We start from the raw sequence: 24,608 nt of genomic DNA on the forward strand, positions 1-24,608 counted from the left end.
TATCTGACCAGAGGAAGCCAAATTCAGAAATTTATTTTTTTAAAAAGCAAACTCATTTTAATAATAGTACTCTACAATCTGAAGGAATTGTCAAAAATAAACCTGGATACTAGCTAAGGACACATTTTATTCAGTAATAACTACTATGTGGATAAAAACCTCCCTGAAACAGAAGGCTGGAGACTTTTAAAGGCTGGAGTGTGCTAAGGGAAAGGCACTGAGGGGTGTTAAGGGGGTGAGTTGCTGATTCACATGAGTAGGCCATCTGGTTTGTTAGCTGGTGCCTGTCAGAGAAAAAAACTTCTATCTTTATGACAAGAGGCAGCAGTCCGGGATGAAGAAAGATGTCCATTAAAGTTAAGCCCATATTCTCCCACAGGGACTGAGGAGTTCTCTCTCTGAATGCTTGCATTTTAAAGTGAGGGGCTCTCAGGTCCTTGAGGAAATAGTTCTGCATAGCAGATTTTTAACACAAAGGGCAGAGAAAGGATTTATAATTGCAACTTTTGAAAGAAACTGCTCTAAGAGAGAGATGTAGGTACTGTCTGTCTATCAGGAGGTTTTGCCTGGAACAGTCAATTCTCCTGCACTGTTACCTTTTCCACACAGGCATTTTAAGGGATATTCTATTCTGGGACAAGTGTAGGGACAAGGCCTCAAAGTGCTTAAGTCCTGTTAGTATAGTCAAGTCTCTTAGTGTAGAGGTTGTGATGGAGCTGCTATATGCCAAAAGTTCTGCATTCTTCAGTCTTCAGAACAATTCTTCCCAAAGTTTGATTAACCTGGCTTTTGAGATAGTCAAAGTTTTATAGTGTCTGTCCATACCAACCGCTTGAAAAACTGGATTATGTACTTGAAAGTTAAATATTTGACACATGAAGAAGATAATGAATATAAAAAATTAAAGAGCCAGATTACAAACTGTTTTGTACAGATATGAATTACCAATCTTCAGTCTGGCGGTCTGGTTAATTTTTGCCCCTTGTTTGTCTTGGGTGTTGCTCTGCATTCCTGCTCCAAGCTGAGCAGCCGGCTCACAGCTGGTTTGCTCCTCCAAGGGTTTGCCAGGGCCACATCCGGCAAAGCTCTGTCAAATTTAGCGACTTGGTAAAAGAGGAAGAGAAAAGCCTTAAGTGGATTGCAAACCTCTTAAGTACCTCTTTTGCCACCAACTTCTTCAGATAGGATTAGGACACCCGTTGTTAACTACGGGTGAAGGAGCCTGTAACTCCCTTCTGCCGATAAATAAAAATAACAGGTAAACAACCTTCTTTCAATCACTTTTCTTTCCTTCCCCATTTCCCCCCCTTCCGGCTCCCCTTCTTTCACTTTCTCCTATTTCGGGCGCTTTTTCGGTTCAGTTCCCCCACTCCACCCCAAGTACGCCTGCGCACACTGGGAGGTCGAAAAAGCAGAGCGCCGCGAAGCCGGCGCTGTTCTTGCTTTACGGCGCGGCTGTAAAGCGCTGTTACGGACGCGGGAGGTCACGGGACCCGCGTCGCCGTTCCGCGGTTGCCGGCGCTGGTACCGTCCGCGTCGCCGGCGGCTCTGGTTCCCTTCGTCTCACCGGTGCCAGCGGGGGATTATTTGGGGAGAGCTCCCGGTCTTGTGTGTTTCTGTGAAAGGCGTAGATACTCCTTCCCCGAAGGGCGGCCCGGTCCTAGTGCCCGCTAGATACCTGGGGCCGTGGGGCGAACGGACGCTGTGGCCCCAGCTAAGCGTGACCTCGCTCCGCGAAGCCGCCCGCGGGCAGCTGATGGCTGAACGCATCCTGGGAAAGACTTTAGCCACAGTGTCTCTTTCGGTGGCCTTGGCCTCTGTGACTGTCAAGTCCTCGGGCTGTTGCAGCATTCCGGTGTGCAGGTATTTTCTCTCTAGTGCTGCCTTCGGAGTCTTCGGGTTGTGGGTGGAGCCAGCGTCCGGTCCTGCGGATTCCGTAGGCTTTGCGTGCATCCTGAGTTTTTATCGCGGTATTCACGTTTTCACAAAGACTCCAAAATGTTTTATTTACCTTTTGAGGAAAAATGATGGTAGTAATTTTTCTTCGTCTCTGATGCTGAAATATGCCATTCTCCATAAGTCACCAGTATTACTGTTTTCCGAGAGTTTAAATAGCACTTGTTCGGTCGTGGGTGGTGTCCCGTGCCATTCCCCCCGGTTGATACTTAAAACGTTGTGATGAAAATTAATACATGCATATAGTTTAAAGATGTGAACAGTATAAATGGTGTAAAATGAAAAGTATAAGTCGTCATTCCTCCTCACCACCTCGTTTTAAATATATATTTATCATCTCTCTCTTTACCCCTGGGTAAATTTAGGGATTTACGGTATCTCATACTGCCTCCTACTTTTATATATATATTTTCCCCCCTCTTAATTCATTGTTCAGTAAACACGAGGTCCTAGATATTATGCCAGGTACAGAGTAACGAACGAGTTTGATGTCTCTAGGAATGGTTTTCAAGACATTCTTCTCGTTTGGCATGTCCTGTTTACTTTGAGCAAAAGGAAATTTTCTTCAGTCCTTCCTCTCCCCCCGTTTTTGTCCTGTCTCCCCCTCCCCCCACCCTGGGACTCTTGTGGTAACTGTTGGACCTTCTGGGTTAAACCTCTTGGTTCTCTTTTTCTCTCATTTTCTATTCGTTTGTCCTTTTTGTATGGTGTTCTTAGAGATTTTACTCAAATTTATCTTCCAGATTACTAATTCAGACTTCATCTATCTATTGTGTCATCTGTTCTATTGAGTTGCCAATTTTGACAAGAACTTCTTTTTCTCTAGTTGCTCTTCTTAATAGCAGCCTTTTCATATTTTATGGATATAAAAACTTCTGAATCTGTAAAAATGATAATTAAAATAAATTATCTTCTATTTCATGAATTAACTGTTGGGTGTTAATGGTCCTGTTACTTTTCAGTCCTTTTTCCTTCTGTTTTTTAAACATCTGGTGGGCACCAGTTATTGGCTTATGTTTTGATTAATGTAGGTAATAGACATTGTTTTCTCTAAATGGGAGGACTGATGGACTGATAGAACATTGGCACATAGACTGGAAGGTTTCAGGTGAGTGTGTGTGAGCAGGTGGCCAGTGCACAGGCTGGGAATGCTCGCCTTCCCCTTTCCAGGATTTATACTAGTGGAGCGAATTCTCTGCTGAGCATAGCTACCTTAACTGTATATCCTCGTGTGAACTGTGGTGATTTTAAGCCTAAATTGCTGCTGTATTCTATAACACCAGTATTCACAATAGGGGTTCTAGTCTTCCATTTTAACTTTTTGGTTTTATTCCAGGGGCAGACATAACTAATGCCAACTTTTTATTTGGGGAAGGAGGGTGACCGATTTCCATGGTTATTGCCCCACTGCACACTTAGGACAGTTGGGTCCACTAGTCCAAGCTTGAAACCACTCAGGCCACCTCTTTTAGGAATGGCATCTCTCACCCAGCTTTTTGTGCATATTCTCAAATATAATTTGTTGTATTTTGGTTTGTAGGTCAGTATGAACCCATCCACTTTCTACCTAAAATTGGTTACAATCTCTTTTTTTTAAATTTTTATTTAATTTTAAAATTTCAGTGTTCCAGAGTTGGTTACAATCTCTTATTCAGAGTGTTCTATTCTCTCTCCTGCTGTGGATTTTGTTGCCTTTTGTACATCTTTATCTCTTTTCAGTGGGATTTGGGAGGGAAGGAATAAACATCTATGCTTTTTATAATATAACATCATGTGTCAACCAAATTCCGAAATTGACAAAATTAATAAACAAATATTCCAAGTTAAAAAACCAAACTATATTCTTTGGAAGTTATGAGGGCTATTTTTGATAGATGCCACTACAACAATGTAAAATTGCTTACCAGTTACTCTCTCTCTCTCTTTTTTTAAAGATTTACTTATTTTATTTTAGATTTATTTTAGAGATTGTGTGTCAGTTGGGGGAGAGGGCAGAGGGAGAAGGAGAAAGAAGAGTTTTCAAACAGACTCCCCACAGAGCACAGCGCCAAGGAGGGGCTCCATCACAGGACCCTGAGATCATGACCTGAACTGAAATCAAGAGTCTGATACTTAACTGACCAGGCACCCCAGTTACTCTTCATTTTTATAATACTGGGAACCCCGGGTGATGTGAGGGTATATCTAAAACCAGTGACTGCTTATTGATGCCCAGAAGTTTTTAATTTTGTTATAGTCCAGTTTATCTATTTTTCTTTGTTGCCTGTGCTTTTGGTTATATCCAAGAAATCATTGTCAAATTTAGTGACATGAAATTTTCCCTGTATGTTTTCTTTTAAGAGTTTTATAGTTTTAGGTCTATGTTTGGGTCTTTGATCCATTTTGCATTAGGGTTTACATATGCTGTAAAGTAAGGGACCATCTTCATTTGCATGTGGATATCTAATTTTCCCAGCCCCATTTGTTGAAAAGACTGTCCTTTCCTGTTAAATAGTCTTGGCACCCTTGTCAATAAATCGTTTGACTGTCTATATGAGGGTTTATATGTGGGCTGTCCATTCTATCCTATTGACCTATATGTCTGTCTTTGTGCCAGTATTACACTGTTATGATTACTATAGCTTTATAGTAAGTTTTAGAATTAGGAAGTATGTCACTTCAACTTTTTCATTTTCAAGGGACTGTTTGGGGTCCCTTCTTTGTGATCTTGGGAAGTTTTCAGTCTTTCACTATCACACCAAAAAATGGGCTTTTTGTATATGGCCTTTAATATGTTGAGATAGTTTTCTTCTTCTTCTTTTTTTCTTTTTTTTGCTTTTTATTTGAGGTAGTTTTCTTCTATTCCTAGTTTTTTTAATGTTTTTATTGTGAAAGGGTGTTGGATTATGGCAGACTTTTACTGTATAAGTTGGGATGATCGTGTGTTTTTTTCCTTTGTTCTGTTAATGTGTATTATGTTGATTGATTTGTTTTTTTTTTTTTTAAGATTTTATTTATTTATTTATTTGTCAGAATGGGAGAGAGTGCACAGCAGAGTGGCAGGCAGAGGCAGAGAGAGAAGCAGGCTCCCTGCCGAGCAAGGAGCCTGATGCGGGACTCCATCCCAGAACGCCGGGATCATGACCCGAGCTAAAGGCAGCAAGTCTAACTGATAGCCACCCAGGCGTCCCTGATTTTTATATGTTTAAACATCCTTGCATTCCCATAAATCTCACTTGGTCATCATGTCTCATCCTTTAAATGTGCTCTTGAATTTTGTTTGCTATTATTTTGTTGAGGATTTTTGCATCAATGTGCATCAGGGATATTGGTCTATAGTTTTCTAGTTTTCTAGTAGTGTCTTTGTCTGGCTTTGATATCGGGATAATAATGGTGGCCTCACAGAAAAAAATTGGATATATTCAGTTTTTTTGGAAGAATCTGAGGAGGATTGGTGTTAATTCTCTACATGTTTCATAGAATTCACCAACAAAGCCGCTGTCTCCCAAGTGTTTCTTTGTCAGGAGTAAATAAATATGGTTTTTGCATCACCTTTTAAACTTATTTATAAGGATGCCTGAGTGGCTCAGTTGGTTAAGCATCTGTTATTTTGGCCTAGGTCATGATCCTGAGGTCCTGGGATTGAGCCCCACAATGGAGCCTGCTTCTCCCTCTGCCTGCCGCTCCCCCGCTTGTGCGCGCTCTCTCTCTCTCTGACAAATAAATAAAATCCTTTAAAAAATAATAGTATTTATATAACCCCATTCAAATTTCACGACTGTCTTGCAAAAAAAAATTTTTTTTTTCCTTTTTTGGTTCAAGAACCAAGCCCAGATCATTGATTGCATTTAGTTTTCATGTCTCTTTAGTCTGCATCTAACTGGAAGAGGCCTCCATCTTTCATGATGTTGTTACCTCTTGAAAGAGTACACATATTTATTTTGCAAGCTGTCCCTTGAACTGATTCTGTTCTATTATTTCCTTATGTTTTCGATTCTGGTCATACATTCTGGTAAGGAATACTTCAGAAATGATAACTGTGTACTTACCAGTGTATGAAACAAGGAGACACAGCACATTGACTTTATTTCACCACCCTAGCCAGTTGGTGTTTGTCTGATCATTGATATTGTGAGAACAGGGCAGGGATGCTGTCATCAGTTTAGAACTCGTGTATTTATCATAGTCTGACTTTCTGTAGTATTATTTTGTAGTACTTCTTGTTCTTTTTTGTGTCATTTTTGCCATACATTTTATACATGTGTTAGACTACAGACTATTTTCAAAGAAAGTCTTTTACATTTGTTTTTAGGTTGAATTTTCATAACTTCCCCAACTTTTTTGCTAAAAAAGGTAAGCTTCTGTCCCTTGTTCTCAGCTAAAAGAAATACAATGAGTTGGTTCCAATTAATAAAATTTGGCAATATTTAAAAAAGTTTTACATTTGAAAATAATTTTCTCATAGATGTTAGACTTGTATACTTTGAAATTGAGAAGTCTGTTTTTGGGTCTTTGAGTTAGGTTCTTTATTTTTAATTATTTATTTTTTTTTTTGGTATTTATGTAAAACATTTTTTACCTTTTTTTCTTTTCAGAAACACATTTTCATCCTTTGGGTTTCATCTTAGCTCGAACATCATGTCTACTTCTAATGGTGCCAAAGAGAATTCCCACAACAAGGCCCGGACATCTCCTTACCCGGGTTCAAAAGTCCAACGCAGCCAGGTTCCTAATGAGAAAGTAGGCTGGTTTGTTGAGTGGCAAGATTATAATCCTGTGGAGTACACTGCAGTTTCTGTCTTGGCAGGACCGAGGTGGGCAGATCCTCAGATCAGGTGAGCAGATTTGCTGGCATTAGCTGGTAGCTGGGTGTAAGATGGTGAAGAGAATGGTTGTATTTGTAAGTTACCATTTTGACAGAGCTGAAAAATTATTTTTACCTAGTGTTTGACTTTGTCAGAACTCAGTTTCCACATTGGCTTGAATGCTTGCTAAAGCAAGACAGTCCATGTTTGCTGTTCTCTTGGGGGTTTTATGATGATTCTTCCAAAAAAGTAAATCTGTTTTACTGTGGAGTTGGTTTATAGAATGGCAAGTGGTGGTACTTATTTTCATTTGTTCTGTTTAGGTTATCAGTAGAATATCTTTTGTGGTTATTTTCCACCATAGCTAGACTCGTATTTGAAGTAGTGAAAATATTTTTCAGAATTTTTTCAGATTACTAGGAACAGGAGGATGATAAAATTAGAGCAGTGGGACAAAAATAAAGAAGGGATAGATAAAGGATAGAGAAGAAAACAAACACTCAAGCCAAAATCCTTTGACTAAATTCATGGAAGTACATCAGTTCACATTTTATGTTTATGTTCTTTTAATGAATATAATGATAGAACTTTTTAATGTGCTAACTATGAACTAAGTATTGCACCAAGTGTTTTATAAACATTATTTTATTCTTATAATTATTCTGGAAGACAGACGGGGTTGTTATTTCTGCTTTGTAGAAAAAACATACACGAAGAATGGAAGCACAGAAAGGTTGCCCTTTACATCTGGTCACAGAGCCAGTAGATGGTGAAGCTTGGACTTGAACTCTGTGTGACTCTTAGGATTCATGCTTTTAACCACTCTGCTAAACTGCTACCGTGGTTTTAGAACAGTTTTATAAATTTGATTTAATGGGCCAATTTATTATAAATGCTTCCCAAGGGATTATTAGTCAGATAAGTAAAAAATGTTGCTAGTTAGTTCATTAGGTTAAACTTTACCATGGTCTTACTGCTGTGACTTGATTTTGACCTACAATTTTTTAATTTTATCTGAAGATGTACTTGTAACTTCGTGATAGTACTTGGATTATTAATCATGAAGCTAACTTGTGGAGATATCAGTAGCTTCAGGGAATTCTACTTCCCCCATTTTAGAGTATTTTACATATACATCATGTACAATTAAAATTAATGGTGTCAGCAAGGGTGCTATATAGTGTAAACAGGAAGATTGAATACATTTTCTTACATTTTCATTCAGTTTATTTTTTAGGAGTTGAATTTATATCACCATCTAAGTCAAGCTTTATTACTAACATTAATATTTCAGTTATGATTAGTTTCATGCTTTTTTCCCCCAGTGGTGAGTACCTGGAGTCCCAAAAGCATTGTAACACTGGTTTTATAATGTCATGATTTTTACCATGTAATTCTTTTTATTTGTGTGTTAGATGGAAGATTGGTTAGAAGTCTTGAAAAAATGTCTGATCATTCAAATTGGAACTTATTTCCATAATAGAGCACAATTACTTCTTTGTTCACTTACTGAAATTAAAGCAAGAAAAAACCTAAAACTTAGGTCAGAACTGCCTATGAACAATGTAGTGCTATACAACTATTCACTATCAATGCAGTTATGTCACTGGTTTCCTAATGGTGAGGGAAGTAGTTTATTTACATTTACATTAAAAATATTTTTATTGAGGAATGATGGATACAGTAGAGTGCACATTTCTTATGTATGCTTCTATAGCTCAGAACGATTTTATGTTTATATGGCTTTACCATGGAGATCAAGATTTAGAACATTTCCAGCATATATCTATTTTAGTCTACATCATAGTTGTTACGAAGTTTTAGGATAAATTCACTGTTTTGTGGGTTTACTTTGATGAAAATATTAGCTAGTATATATTTGAGGAAATTAAAATTACTTTGAGACAGTAAAAACATCAAGATATCAGAAAGGGGTCTTATTTTGCGATCCACATAGGAACCACCAGTTGCTGTATTGTGCCCACAGACAATACCTCTTTGCTAATAGTAACGTAGACTTTTTTTTTGTAGCATGTGGGAGGAGCTGCAGATTTTCTGTATAGTCCTTCCTAGAGGGGTTATAATACACATCCTTGTATTATAAGGTGTTTCAGTAAACACTTATTTTAAGAACCTGTTTCAAAGGAATAAGATGGATTTGTAAATGAAAACTGGCTCTTAAAAAATTAAGTTTCAGGCATACTTTATTATAAATAACAGATTGACTGGCATTAGTGAGCTCTTGGTAGTATTAGGCCATTATTTCATATTTTGCTTTCATATTCTCATTCCAGTGAAAGTAACTTCTCTCCCAAGTTTAATGAAAAAGATGGGCATGTTGAGAGAAAGAGCCAGAATGGTTTGTATGAGATTGAAAATGGAAGACCCAGGTAGGTACTGGGGATGGATATCTTACAATAATGGGTCTTCTAAGGGTAGAAAACCCAGTTAACATTTATCGAGTGCTTGTATGTGCCAGACAATGTACAGAAGAATTTATACGTGTGATCTAATTAAAACACTACAATAACCCTGTGGGTGGATATTTTTAGTTCCATTTATAGATAAGGAGAAAGAATGTAAGCAGTTTGCGAACAGTAAGTGGGAGAAGCAGGATTTGAATGCACTTTTTTGTAACTCCACTTTGAAGGTGGAAATAACTGAGTTAATGAACAGAATGGAGGGGTGCCTGGCTGGCTCAGTCAGTAGAGCATGTGACTCTTGATTTGGGGGTTGTGAGTTGGAGACCCACATTAGGTGTAGGTATTACTTTAAAAAAGTTAGGAAGAACTGTGAAAATAAGCATGCCTCAACTAAAACAAAAAAAGAGCAGAGATCTGTAGTCACACTTCTTACCTTGGAAAAGTGTGATTGTATTCTTAGTTCCTCAAGGACAAGGCAGTGATAGTGCTCCTCTTACCATAACCTGGTCCTTCAGTTTTGCTAAATTCAGTCTTTGGTCATAGCTTCACTTTTCTGTGTTACTGGATCTTTTGATTATTTATTTATTTATTTATTAAGACTTTATTTATTCATTTGACAGACAGAGATCACAAGTAGGCAGAGAAGCAGGCAGAGAGAGAGGAAGGGAAGCAGGCTCCCTGCTGAGCAGAGAGCCCGACGCTGGCTCAATCCCAGAATCCTGGGATCATGTCCTGAGCTGAAGGCAGAGGCTTTAACCCACTGAGCCACCCAGGCGTCCTTTATTGGATCTTTTTAATAACAGTGCATTTGACTTACTCCTTGGGTTCTTTTTCTGGATAGAATATATTAAAAGATATATTTAAAAATATATGTTAAAAGATACATACCCATGTAAAAGGAAAGGCAGCAAAGGCAAGATAGCATATTGTTTTAGCCAAGAGTCTGACTAATAGAAACAATTCTAGCTTGCCTGAGTAACAGGTGAACTTTAGGTTGATAGGATCATCTCAAGGAGGCTGAAGCATAAGTGCAGCTAACTTTAGGAAAGGGGGGGAATTGAAAATCCATCTCTGCTTTCTTTACATGTTGCATTTATTTCTCTTTCACTGCAAACAACTTTTTCTGCTTCTCAGGCTACAGGATAGTCTATGTATCTTTTCCATAGTTTCTGATGTACAAGTTAGAGGCTTAGCCATCTAAAAATCTAACATTCTCTCTCTTAATACTGGTTTTGATCATTTTTATTCAGGGGTGTCTGGTTACATGGAATAAAACATAGTTGTTGGCTGCCTTGTCCCTCCCCCTGTGAGCTTGAAAAGTAAAACTGTTGTCACCTGGCCAGGTGTCTTGTCTTTATTTGTAAGTCTTGCTGAAATATTTCAAGAGCCTGGTACAAAAACAATAGCAAAACTCATTCAACTTGCATAATAGTCACAGGGAAAACCAGAATAAAAAGAGATGGATGATAGGGAAAATTTGGGCTCTGTGTTTATTTACCTTCTTGTATTGGGAGAACAAAAGATAAAATCATAATTAGATAAGACTGTAGGTTACAGTGTTGTACATAATGAAAGTCGAACATTAAGGAATAATGACTGGAATAAAATTACGCATGAGTGTTGCCATGTTTACCTGATAGATTTTTTTAACATTGGGTTGTGCTATTTGGTTAAACAGTAAGTTGGCATTTTTATAAAATTGTTTTCTTTAAAAATATTGAAACCCTCAATAATACTACTACCTCATTATATGATACAAAATATATATTATTGGTAATAAACATCCAGAACCCACTGAGAATAAATGGACTTTTAAAAGTAACAAAAATAAGGGTGGAAGAATGTGTGAGGGTTTGAGCCTCACATTGTGCATAGGGATTACTTAAAATGAATTTTAAAAAAGTAACAAAACTACTTCATGAGAAGGATTTTATGAGATGGGAGTTAAGAAAAGGGAGTGGTGAGAAAGTGAAGATGAGGATGGGTATCTTGAAAGATAAATCATCACTGTTGTAGAGATAGATGATGACTAGGTACAGACCATTCGTTTGTCCTGTTGTACGAGTCCAGAAAAGTACTGGTTTAAATTTAGGAATATAGATGAAAACTGAAAAAGTTCTCATATTGAGAACGACTTTGAAAATGAGATCTTCTCCTGGTTCAAGCTCAGAGCTCAGACATGCACACAAAAAAGTTAAATAACAGTGTAAGGAAATAAGTAATTTTAGTGCCAGATATGTGATAATGCTAGTGGATTTGAGATGAGATATTATTTCCCTCTTACTGTACTTACTGCCTTCTTCTGGGTCATATCAAGTTACGTTAAAAAAAGATGGACACATTCAATTGTTTTTACATTTTTTGTCCCAGAAATCCTGCAGGACGGACAGGACTGGTTGGCCGGGGGCTTTTGGGGCGATGGGGCCCAAATCATGCTGCGGATCCCATCATAACCAGGTAAGAATGAAAACATTTCAGTAGCAGAGAGCCAAGTGATTGGAGAAATATGGACTGTAACCACATGCTTACATATACATATATATGTATGTTTGTGTATATATAATGTATACTTGCATAAGTGTGTGTGATTGTATATATACATGTATGTATATAGGTATACTTGTGAAATCTGTATTTTAAAGGGACATCATGTGCAATCATACTGATAGAAGTGTGAAGATATAGTTTTAGGCATTATCTGAACAAAGTTAACTCACCTGGTATTTACTGAACATCTCTTTGTTCAGAGAATTGAGTAGGTGTTTTGGAGGATATAAAGAAGTAAAAGAATCTTAAGTTTCAGCTCCCTGTCACAGAAGAGCTATGGCTTCATTTGCAAGATGAAAAATATGAAATCAGAAAACATGTCAAGGTTAAAAAAAAAAACACAAAACATGTCAGGTAACATGGGTGATAACAGGATGCTTTAGAATATTAGATGAGGGGTGCTTGGATAGCTCAGTAGGTTAAGTGTCTGACTCTTGATTTTGGCTCAGGTCATGATCTCAGGTCCTGAGCTCAAGCCCTGCATTGGGCTCTGTGTTGGGCATGGAGCCTGCTTAAATTCTTTTCTCTCCTTCTCCTTCTGTGCCCCCCACCCCATTAGATTAGATGTGGGTCATGATGATGGTAAACTGGAGCACCCAAGAAAGGCGTTGTTAAGGAGGCGGACTTGAGCTGAGCTTGAAGCTTGGATAGCGGTACAGCAGGAGAGTCAAGAAGTTGGCTTGTAGTAGTATCTGAGTACTGAGGGCCAGTGAAAAACCAGCTTGGTTGAAGCAGAAGATTTTTGTAGAATAGTGGGTAATTAAGCTTATTTAATTTTTGTTCAATTTTATTGTGGAGAATATTAAATGCCAGAGTTAAGGAGTGTGAACTGGAGCCAGTGAAGATTTCAGAGCAGGGGACAGGCATTCTCTTCCTGAGGGAGGTCTATCTGGTAAGCCAGATTGTATTCAGAATGCCCCTTGGTGAGCATGAATCAGAATAAAGAAGGTAGGTGAATCCAGTGTTTATATGTACTTGACTGTCTCCGTAGGGATCATCTTTCCAGCACATCTGGAATATTGTATCATCTCTGTCACTCTTTTAATTTCTTTATTTTTAGGATGTCTTCACTTACCAATTCCCTTCTCACATGTAATTGTTAACTTCCCCTTATTTTTTTACTTTATTTTTTTTTTAAGATTTTATTTATTTATTTGACAGTCAGAGATCACAAGTAGGCAGAGAGGCAGGTAGAGAGAGAGAGGAGGAAACAGGCTCCCTGCCTAGCAGAGAGCCCGATGCGGAGCTCAATCCCAGGGCCCTGGAATCATGACATGAGCTGAAGGCAGAGGCTTAACCCACTGAGCCACCCAGGTGCCCCTGTTACTTCCCTTTAAATAATGCAAATACCCTCAATATTTTTACTTCTTTAGTTTTGATATTTTGAGGTCCTTTCTTTTTTTCAGGAGACTTTGTTTTTCTCTGATCTAAGAATATGATTTCATAGTTTAACTCTAGGAAAGTAGCTTATTTCCCTATTTTCAAGTTAGTGGAAGAGCCACCAATATTTGTCCCATTTTATTTGCCTGCTTGCCCTTTCAGTTCTCCTGTCAAAAGAGATCTTTACCCCACCCCTCACCCCTGACTTATCTTTCATCCATCTATCCACCTACCCACCTGCCAGTCCACCTCCCTCCCTATCTGTTTACCTGCGTATCCACCTGCCAACCTACCTATCCGTTTCAAATTTCTTTAGAAGCTTTATGGTTCAAATGAAATGGGAAGAGTTAATACATTTTTATTAATGAATGTAAGTAAAAAATATGAATGACAGTATCAGTTTCTTTCCAGTTTTGCTGAGACTAGCTAAAATGAGGAAGGTGTGAAACATTTGAAGCAGGAATGCTAATAAGGGGCCAGGAAGAAAAGGGAAGCTAGAGACTTAAAAGTTAGCTTCTCATTAGCTTATTTTTATCTTTGGTGGAAGAAATATATGGGAGTGTATGTGGTAATTTTGTTGCATTGTTTCAAAATAATAGACATTTTGAGCTTAATTCTGTCCTTATACAAATCAGACGCCTGAAGGCTTTGAGATGGTCCATGGCTGTGAAAGAGCCCACAGGTGGCAGAGTCTAACTTTCAGCTGTGTTGTTAGGTTGATGTTCTTTGCTGCCTTGGTAATGGATCTGTTAACCAATGAGTCCCTTTAAATTGAAGAGGGGCAGTAGAAATGGAGGGAAGAGAAGAATGTACAAAGTTAGTTTGTCCATTTGTTTTTCACAAAACTCCTCAAAGTAGGTATTTAACCTATCTGTTTGATAGATCTGAAAATGAAAACTTACTGAGGTTAAGTGACTCACCTAAATCTTGTAGATATGAAATTTGAATCACGGGTATTTGTTTTCAGATATTGTGCGTGTTCTTTTATACCAGTTTTTCACTAATGAGTAAAAGAGTCACCTAGTCACTTTTAAAGATTCCATTGCCTTTTTTTTCAAGTACTTCTTGGTTCAGAACAGCATTGTATAGTATAGAATTTCACAAATGTTCTTGTCCATACTCTCCAGGGCAAGTGTTAAATTTTTCTCTTCCCAGGTGCCTCTCCTAGGATTCTATGTGTACAACTGACATTCCTTTAGATCCTTTAAAATGAAAATGTGTTGGGTAGTGTTAATATATTATTGTGAATAAAATCAGATCAAAAGTTACTGGTGTTAACATTTTCTTTCTAGTTTTGGTGAGACAGGAATGTGTGGGCTATCAGAAGTGGGGAGGGAATATCAATAGTATGTTGAAATACCATTGTCTGTAAATTAAAGGTAGTCAGCTACTTATAGGGTTGTTTTGAGGTCTAAATGAATAAATACATTAAAGACTTAAAACAATATCACTTATATAATAAGTGTTGTATAAATGGTTTTTAAGAGATAAAAGTAAAACCCGTGCTCTCTCTATTCTTACCATGTCTGCCTTCAGTCCTATCCTCATCATCATGTACCTGGATCATGGTTAACACTTTTCTAGCCTCCAGTCTTGCTTCCCTCCAAACCAGCCTCCATACTTTTGTCAGAGTGAGTGAACTTTCTAAAATACCAGTTGCTTATGGCTTTACTCTACTTTAAAAATATTCTCTGGCTCTCTAAGCAGCTGACCTTGTTTAATTCTTTGCCTACTCCTCCATCCTCATCACACCTCTTGCCCCCACTGATGGCCATGTAGCCAGACTCCACCTGTATTTACAACATACTATTTTACACCTTTGTTTCTTCCTCATGTTATGCCTGTGTCTGGCATCCTTAAAAATTGATGGTGTCTTGTACTAATTGTTCTTTCATTTCTATTTATTCCTCAAACTGTCATTCTCTCTTATTATTTATTCACCTACATATCTAGCTCTGCTGCTAGACTATGAGCTCATTCAAGGCAGGAATTATGGGATGGAATTGGTAGTCAGCCACTATATAAAAAAATTTGGAAACTCGTATTTAAACTCATTTTTTTAGGGGCACTTGGGTGGCTCGGTCAGTTAAGTGTCTGCCTTCAGCTCAGGTCATGATCTCAGGGTCCTGGGATCGAGCCCCATGTCGGGCTCCCTGCTCAGTGGGAGGCTGCTTCTCCCTCTCCTTCCTGCCTGTGCTTTCTCCCATTACCTCTGTCCCTATCTGTCTCTCTGTCTTAAATAAATAAATAAGTAGGGCTCCTGGGTGGCTCAGTGGGTTAAATCCTCTGTCTGCGGCTCTGGTCATGATCCTGGAATCCTGGGAATGAGCCACTCATCGGGCTCTCTGCTTGGCGGGGAGCCTGCTTCCTCCTCTCTCTGCCTGCCTCTCCGCCTACTTGCTATCTCTCTGTCAAATAAATAAATAAAATCTTTTAAAAATAAATAAATAAGTAAATCTTAAAAAAAAAAAAAAAAAAACAACCCACCTCATTTATTTCATTGAATCTAATGCCATGCAGTGATTAGATACTAGGCTTTCTTTTTTGGTTTAGTACTGGAAGTTCAAAGTCTTTTATCTTTGCCTAAGTTTGTATTAGAATAATTCTTAAAATTGTGTGTTGAGGGTGGCTGTGGTGGGGGTAGAGAAGGGAAAGGGGAGATGTATCAGCATTTCTGGCAAAGAAGATATGGTTAGAAGAAGTGTATTTTGAAAGAATTATCTATTTACAAATTTTTTTGAAAAGATTTTATTTATTTGAGAGAGTGAGCAAGAGTCGGGGGAGGGGCAAAGGGTGAGGGATAAGCAGACTCTGCAGTGAGCGCAGGGCCTGATGTGGGGCTCAGTCCCATGACCCTGAGATCATGACCTGACCTGAAATCAAGAGTCGGACACTTAACTGACTGAGCCACCCAGTTGCCCATACACTACTTGTGGTTCTTAAAAAATGTCCTTGGACTATTTTTTAAGTTTATGTCCCTGTCTCTAAATTCTGTTCAGCTTTTAAACTTCTTTTTTAGACAGTACGTAAGTAGTAAAAACTTTATATTCTGAATTTTTATTCCAGAGAATACAGTATCTTTTATGGAAAGTAGATATCCGGCTTGGTTTGTAAATACAGAGTGTTTCTATTACAAAATAATTTTTTGGTAAAACTAGCTGATTTGAGGTAGACTTATATATGTCTTTTTATAAAGAAAGATATATATAACTTTGTCTCAAGTTTGAGACAGGTCCTTTTCTTTGCTCTAAATCAGTTACGATTTTCTATTATTATTTTTAGGTGGAAACGGGATAGTAGTGGAAATAAAATCACCCACCCCATTTCTGGGAAAAACATCTTACAGTTTGTGGCAATAAAAAGGAAAGACTGTGGAGAATGGGCAATCCCAGGGGTAAGAATTAAAATTAAATCAAATTAATGTTTTAAGTCCTTCTTAGTTGCTTCATTTGCTGCAAGGTTATTTTGTGTGGATCTTTACCCTTCATTTATCTTCCCTCTCTCCCCACTTCAGGAATTCTTTTGTCATTCCTCACTGCAGTGAAGTCTCACTGTCAAGAGCAAGTTTAAGATGATGCATCAAAGTGTTAGAATTTGAGTCTAATTATAAAACCTTTGGAAAAGAACATGGACTTTGGAGTTAGACATAGGCTTGTATCCTGGTCTTTCCACTCAGAGCTGAATATTTGGAGTTCAAACCCTTCTCTTTAAAGTAAAGATAATTGTATCTACTTCATGGGATTACTAGTGATAAAGCACCTGACATAAAGTAGGTATTCATAAATGGTGGATCCCGTTTCAGAATTCAACCTCTACTTCAAGTCCGAGTAAAACTGAGAGCATTCTTGTGTTGAATTCTGATAACTTTAGACATTAAAAAAAGATAACTTTTATTACTTACTGTTTCTTGTAGTTTTAAAAAAGTTCCATAATATCATCAGGAATAGTGTATTTTTTTACGTTCATGTCAGTGTATATTTGAATTTTAAAATGGGTATTTGTATTAATAAAAGAAAGGACAAGAATCATATGATATTCTCAGTAGATGCTGAAAAAGCATTTGACAAAGTACAGCATCCTTTCTTGATCAAAACTCTTAAGTAGGGATAGAGGGTATATACCTTAATATCATCAAGCCATCTATGAAAAACCCACAGCGAATATCATTCTCAATGGAGAAAAACTGAGAGCTTTGCTGCTAAGGTCAGGAACACGGCAGGGATGTCCATTATCACCACTGTTATTCAGTGTAGTACTAGAAGTCCTAGCCTCGGCAGTCAGACAACAAAAAGAAATTAAAGGCATCCAGATTGGCAGAGAAGAAGTCAAACTCTCGCTCTTTGCAGATATGATACTTTATGTGGAAAACCCAAAAGACTGCACTCCGAATCTGCTAGAACTTGTACAGGAATTCAGTAAAGTGTCAGGATATAAAATCAATGCACAGAAATCAGTTGCATTTCCATACACCAACAGCAAGACAGAAGAAAGAGAAATTAAGGAGTCAGTCCCATTTACAATTGCACCCAAAACCATAAGATACCTAGGAATAAACCTAACCAAAGAGGCAAAGAATTCTGTACTCAGAAAACTATAAAGTACTCATGAAAGAAATTGAGGAAGACACAAAGAAATGGAAAAATGTTCCGTGCTCATGGATTGGGAGAACAAATATTGTGAAAATGTCTATGCTACCTAAAGCAATCTACACATTTAATGCAATCCCTATCAAAATCCCACCCATGTTTTTCAAAGAAATGGAACAAATAATCCTAAAATTTGTATGGAACCAGAAAAGACCCCAAATAGCCCTAGGAATGTTGAAAAAGAAAACCAAAGTTGGTGGCATCACAATTCCAGATTTCAAGCTCTATTACAAAGCTGTCATCATCAAGACAGTATGGTACTGGCACAAAAACAGACACAGATCAGTGGAGCAGAATAGAGAGCCCAGAAATATACCCTCAACTCTATGGTCAACTAATCTTCTACAAAGCAGGAAAGAATGTCCAATGAAAAAAAGACAGTCTTTTCCACAAATGGTGTTGGGAAAATTGGACAGCCACATGCAGAAAAATGAAACTGGACCATTTCCTTAAACCATACACAAAGAAACTCTAAATGGGTGAAAGACCTCAGTGTGAGAAAAGAATCCATCAAAATCCTTGAGGAGAACACAGCAGCAACCTCTTCAACCTCAACCGCAGCAGCTTCTTCCTAGAAACATCACCAAAGGCAAGGGAAGCAAGGGCAAAAATGAACTATTGGAAGGAACTTCATCAAGATTAAAATCTTTTGCACAGCAAAGGAAACAGTCAACAAAACCAAAAGACAGCCAACAGAATGGGAGAAGATATTTGCAAATGACATATCAGAAAAAGGACTAGTATCCAAAATCTATAAAAGAACTTACCAAACTCAATACCCAAAGAACAGATATTCCAATCAAGAAATGGGCAGAAGACATCAACAGACATTTCTGCAAAGAAGACATCCAAATGGCCAACAGACACATGAAAAAGTGCTCCACATCACTTGGCATCAGGGAAATACAAATCAAGACCACAATGAGATTCCACCTCAGCCAGTCAGAATGACTAGTTAAGTCAGGAAACGACAGATGCTGGTGAGGATGCGGAGAAAGAAGAGCCCTCGTACACTATTGGTGGGAATGCAAGCTGGTGCAGCCACTCTGGAAAACAGCATGGAGTTTCCTCAAAAAGTTAAAAGTAGCACCCTACGACCCGGCAGTCATGGTACTGGGTATTTACCCTAAAGATACAAATGCGGTGATCTGAAGGGGCATGTGCACCTGAATGTTTATAGCAGCAATGTCCACAATAGTCAAACTATGGAAAGAACCTAGATGTCCATCAACAGAAAAATGGATAAAGAAGATGTGTGATATATATATAATGGAATACTATGCAGCCATCAAAAGGAATGAAACCTTGCCATTTGTGACAACATGGATGGAACTAGGGGTATTATGCTGAGTGAAATAAATCAATCAGAGAAAGACAATTATCATATCTCCCTGATATGAGGAAGTTGAGAGGCAGAATTGGGGGTTTAGGGGTATGGTAAGGAAGGAAAAAAATGAAACAAGATGGGATCAGGAGGGAGACAAACCATAAGAGACTCTTAATCTCACAAAACAACTGAGGGTTGATGGGGGGAGGGGGGCAGGGAGAGGGTGGTTAGGTTATGGACATTGGGGAAGGTATGTGCTATGGTGAGTGCTGTGAAGTGTGTAAACCTGGTGATTCACAGAGTTTACCCCTAGGGCTAATATTACATTATATGTTAATAAAAAATTTAAAAAATTATTAAAAAAGTAAAATGGGTGTTTGTGCAACAGAGGTGTTTTTTTTTAATTTTTAATTTTAATTTTTATAAGATTTTATTTATTTGACAGATAGAGATCACAAGTAGGCAGAGAGGCAGGCAGAGAGAGAGAGGAGGAAGCAGGCTCCCTGCTGAGCAGAGAGCCCAATGTGGGGCTCGATCCTAGGACGCTGGGATCATGACTGGAGCCGAAGGCAGAGGCTTTAACCCACTGAGCCACCCAGGCGCCCCTTGTTTTGTTTTGTTTTTAAGGTTTACTTAATAAGAGAGAGGCAGACAGGGGCAGAGGGAGAAGCAGACTCCCCGCTGAGTGGGGAGCCCAAAACAATGCTCCATCCCATGACCCGAGGATCATGACCTGAGCTGAAGGCAGTAGCTTAGCCAACTGAGCCACCCAGGTGCCCCCAGCAGAGAGTTTTTTTGTTTTTTTTTACATTTAAAAATTTTTTTAGCAGTAGAGGGTTTTATATTTTATGCCATATTATGAAATGGAGATAGTTTGGTAAGAGGATGACACTTTATACATATACTGCTATCTGCAAGAATGGTTTTTTCCATTGTAGGACAAAAATGGATTGGAATGAACAATGGGGAAGTATTAGCTTGCTGTATTCTTCCTTGCCTCCAGGCCTTCCCCCTTAGCTTGAGTTTGGAAGGTACCAGGAAAGAGGTCTGTTTGGCTCAGTTTACCATAGACTAACCTTGAACCAATTACTGTGGTCAAATACATGGGATACCCTGACTGGCTGCTTCTCCTAGAATCAAATGCTTTATAGAAGAACATAGCACAGAATGGGGATCATGATTACGGGCAGCTAGAACAATGTTTACTGTATCACCCAGTAAATATTTGTTGCATGAGTTAAAGCGTATTGCTTTTTTTCCCCTTAAAATGTGACTCTTAGGGGATGGTGGATCCTGGAGAGAAGATTAGTGCTGCACTTAAAAGAGAGTTTGGCGAAGAAGCTCTCAACTCCTTACAGAAATCTGGAGCGGAAAAGAAAGAATTAGAGGAACAGTTGCACAAGCTCTTCAGCCAGGAACATCTAGTGGTAAGAAAAGGTGGTTCCTCTGAAGGGACTTAGCCCCATGGATGAATGAAAATTATTTAAAAGTTCACCTGGAAATCCGGTAGTTTATTCTCTGAATAAAGTGAATTACCCGTGTATTTGAAATACATATTGCTAAACACAACTTAAATTCAGTAGATCTTCACTGAAATACAGTTCTGCTTAAAGTTTTATAGCCCAACTTTAGGTCAATTTCATTAGAATACATTTATCTCCTCTGAGTTTTTCTTTGGACTACATGTTAGCTAATGTGACCCTGAGCTCACCATCCATCAGAGAACCTTTAAAAAAAATTATATGAATTTGGCTGTTTACAAAGACATTTACATTTTAAGTTATGTTATTCAGAGTTTTTTTGGTGGATAACCATTTAAGTCTTACCTCTGTTTTGTCTACATACCCTTTGTAATTTTAAAAAAAGTACACATCAGTGTATGTGTACTGATGATAAGAAAACATACTACAGAGTTTCTTCTGTTTTATGCTGGCTTTTGTTCCACTTGCTATGTTTCCTTTCTAGAATTGGGATTTCTTATTTATGTTCAGGTTTTTGGTTGCATTTGTGTTAGATGGCTAGATCCAAATCTTTTCATGTATTAAGAGCTTAAATATTAGTCTTTACCAAATTTATTCATAGATCTCTTTATAACTAAAAGAATCTTTGTATGTCTGAAACTATAATTGCAGAAATTACTAAAACAGAGTAATACTTATAGAGCCTTTAAAAAAAATCATATGGCCCAAATGTGACTGGGAATTTCATAATTCCCAAATTATGAAATTAAAGTCTGTGGAGTTGAGGGTTTTGTGAAATTTTTATTTTCACATGAGGGAGTGGGAGGTGGGAAAAGGGACAGAGGGAGACAGAATGCCAGGCTTAATCCCACAACCCTGAGATATGACCTGAGCTGAAATCAAGAGTGAGATGCTTAACTAACTGAGCCACCTAGGCACCCTGAGGGTTTTGTGAATTTTAAAGCTGACTCAAATGGTTCTGGACAATATTGTTTCCTGGGAAATTTAAATCAAACATATAGAATGCTACATGAAAGGTTCTGTGATATTTACATTTCTTTATGAAAGGTGAAATAATGGAGTCAGTTATGTCAAGAGGTTTTAAAATGGAGCTAAGAGGCCTTTAGGAGCTGGGCCTTGTGCACTTCACCAGGTGGAGCCCTGAACTTTTAAACTGGGCCAAACCACAAATACTCCAAAGACTACACAAACACCTGCAACTTGCTAAAGAACAGACTTGCTTAGGGACAGGCTCAGCAACTGATTATATTCAGCCACGATTGGTTTTCTTTACCAGTGCATCAGAATTCCTTGTAAACAACTTCTACAAGCATTTTCTTTTTAGCTTTAGAAAAGCCTGAATTGGGGCACCTGGGTGGCTTAGTCATTTAAGTGTCTGCCTTTGGCTTAGGTCATGATCCCAGAGTCCTGGGATCGAGCTCCCTGTTGGGCTCTCTGCTCAGCTGGGATCCTGTTTCTTTTCCCTCTGCTGCTCCTCCTGCTTGTGCTCTCTCTCTCTCTCTGTCAAAATAAATAAAATCTTAAAAAAAAATAAAAATAAAAAAATAAAAAACCCGGCTTTGCTCCCTAGTGGGACAGTGGGTTGCTACCCAAATCTGTGTACCCTTAGTTGCTGTTCTTTGATCCTAAATAAATGTGTAATTATTGCCTCCTGAATATTTATGCACACTGTTTTGCAACAGGATATTTACATTTCTGATTCCAATGAAGGTAACACACATCTGCTCGCCCCATTTGTGTTTCATTCTACACTTTTTTTCTGCCTCCTTTTAAAAATAGATATATAAGGGATATGTTGATGATCCTCGAAACACTGATAATGCATGGATGGAGACAGAAGCTGTGAACTACCATGATGAAACAGGTAAACTGACTTATGGTTATTAAACTGGGTGAGAGGCACCTGATACTTGTGGAATGAATGCTTATCAAAGAGCATTTGCTTTTTCAAAGCTCTTGATAGCATTGGCAAATTTTCTTACAGAAATATGCCATTTACATTCATATGTAATGAATGTACAATAGTGAATGAGAGCAGCATTACTTTTAATTTTTTGATAAGTATATTATTTTAATATTTATATTTATTTGTAAATACAATTATAAATATTTTCATTTATGATTTCTGGTTTGGGGTCATGCTTAGAAAGGCCCACTTACCTTAATAGTGTAAAATGAATTGCCAATAATTGTTTTATTTTTTATACATTTAAATCTCTAATCCCTTTAGAATTTATTTTGACATAAGTTTTCATACTTATTTAATAGAACTCTTTTTTAAAAGGCTGGTATTCTTACTTTTTAAAGAGAAAAGCTTCCTTATTTGTGCCTCTACTTAAAATTTAGGAACTTGGGGGGCGGTACCTGGGTGGCTCAGTTAAGTGGCTTCAGCTCAGATCATGATTTCAGGGTCCTGGGATCGAGCCTGACTTCGGGCTTTGCACACAGCGTAGAGTCTGCTTGTCCCTCTGCCCTTCCCGCTGCTTGTGCTCTCTCTCTCTCAAGTAAATAGTAAATCTTTCTTTAAAAAATTTAGAAACTTGATTAAAATTGGGGCATTTCGAAGATTTGGAACATTCTAGTTTTTAATGAACTGGGCCACATTTACTTGAAGCTACAGAATTATGTTGAAAATAAACAAATGAATTACTTTTTCTTGGTGATATTTTTTTTCTTTGCTAACAGGTGAGGTAATGGATAACCTTACCCTAGAAGCTGGCGATGATGCTGGAAAAGTGAAATGGGTGGACATCAGTGATCAACTCCAGCTTTATGCCAGTCACTCTCAGTTCATCAAACTGGTGGCCGAAAAGAGAGATGCACACTGGAGCGAGGACTCTGAAACTGAAACTGAGTGCCGCGGGTTGTAGCCCACATCCCTGTGGGAGCCATGAACCAGCAAAGGGGCATGTGCTGAAAAGAAGGCAGCATCACAGAGCTTGTCCTACAGGAGGGCAGGGTTGGTCACTTGGAATTTATTTTATTCACTTTCAAAGCCATTTGCATTTAGAAGTTCGTATCAGAATATAATTAGTAAATATGGTGAAATGCAACACAGAATTTTCTGCTTTCCAATCAAAAAATATAAATAATCATTTTGTATGTGTTCTAATTAAGCATAGCTTAAACCAAGTCTAAACAACTGATGCTCGCTCAAGAATCATAATCTGAATAAAGATAAATTTATGGTCAGCCATAACTTCTGTTTTCCATCTAGTTCTTATTTATCATTTTTTTTTTTGTTGATCTTCTGGTTTCTGAAGGATGTTCCTGCCACATTAGGCTCCTTTTAGGAGGAGCATCACCATTGTCTAATCTACCTTTAAATTATTTGCCTCATATTTTGTTTTATGTAATCTTGGAATTTGGAATCTTGCAATTTTCAAAATGGAAACCTTATATATTTTTCTTGACTTTAGAATCAGTGTTTTGAGGAAGTTTCAGTCACTCTTTTAGTCAATAAAGATCAGGGTCAATGAACAAGAGCTCACGTTCTCACTTTTCAAAAATTCTCAATTAGGGATGCCTGAGTGGCTGAGTCGATTAAGCACCTGCCTTCAGCTCAGGTCATGATTCCATGTTCCTGGGATCGAGTCCCGCATTGGGCTCCCTGCTCAGTGGGGATCCTGCATCTCCCTCTCCCTCTACCTGCTGCTCCCTCTGCTTGTGCTCTTTCTCTCTCCCTGTCAAATAAATAAATAAAAATCTTAAATAAAAAAAAACCCCAAAACCCCAAAAATTCTGAATTAAAAGATATGTTCAGAGGATCGTAAAATGATATGTTTATTTCACTCTACTATAACTGCATGTATCATGAGTGAATTAAGAATAGATGGTCATACAATGGAATATTATGCAGCCATCAAAAAGACAATCTTGCCATTTACAATGACGTAGCTAGAACTTGAGGGTATTATAGTAAGCAAAATAAGTCAATCAGAAAGATAATTATCATATGATCTCACTGATATGAGGAATCTGAGAAACAAGAGAGAGGATCATAGGGGAAGAGAGGGAAAAATGAAACAAGACAAAACCAGAGGGAGACAAACCATGAGAGACTC

General features: G+C 38.1%; 1 protein-coding gene across 2 annotated transcripts; it reads left to right on the forward strand.

The window, feature by feature from the left end:
- The first annotated feature begins 1,040 nt into the window (after positions 1-1,040).
- Positions 1,041-24,027, forward strand: NUDT9 (nudix hydrolase 9). Of its 2 annotated transcripts, none has more exons than XM_032332833.1 (8): positions 1,041-1,258; positions 6,531-6,770; positions 9,035-9,130; positions 11,534-11,620; positions 16,373-16,484; positions 20,344-20,490; positions 22,324-22,408; positions 23,230-24,027. In XM_032332833.1, the coding sequence occupies exons 2-8, from the start codon at positions 6,574-6,576 to the stop codon at positions 23,412-23,414; spliced, it is 909 nt and encodes a 302-aa protein (XP_032188724.1). In that variant the 5' UTR covers positions 1,041-1,258; positions 6,531-6,573; the 3' UTR covers positions 23,415-24,027. The 2 variants fall into 2 exon arrangements, with proteins under 2 accessions (XP_032188724.1, XP_032188723.1); XM_032332832.1 differs by lacking the exon at positions 1,041-1,258 and adding an exon at positions 1,432-1,863.
- The last annotated feature ends 581 nt before the right edge of the window (positions 24,028-24,608 follow it).

Source organism: Mustela erminea, chromosome 2 (assembly GCF_009829155.1).
Source record: "Mustela erminea isolate mMusErm1 chromosome 2, mMusErm1.Pri, whole genome shotgun sequence".
Lineage (NCBI taxonomy): Eukaryota > Metazoa > Chordata > Mammalia > Carnivora > Mustelidae > Mustela > Mustela erminea.

Bases quoted from the DNA above. Each gene is read 5' to 3' on its own strand.
- NUDT9 (XM_032332832.1), top strand. From the start codon at position 1,757: ATGGCTGAACGCATCCTGGGAAAGACTTTAGCCACAGTGTCTCTTTCG. The intron at 9,131-11,533 runs GTAGGTACTGGG...TTTTTGTCCCAG, and splicing joins ATTGAAAATGGAAGACCCAG to AAATCCTGCAGGACGGACAG. The intron at 20,491-22,323 runs GTAAGAAAAGGT...TTTTAAAAATAG, and splicing joins TCAGCCAGGAACATCTAGTG to ATATATAAGGGATATGTTGA.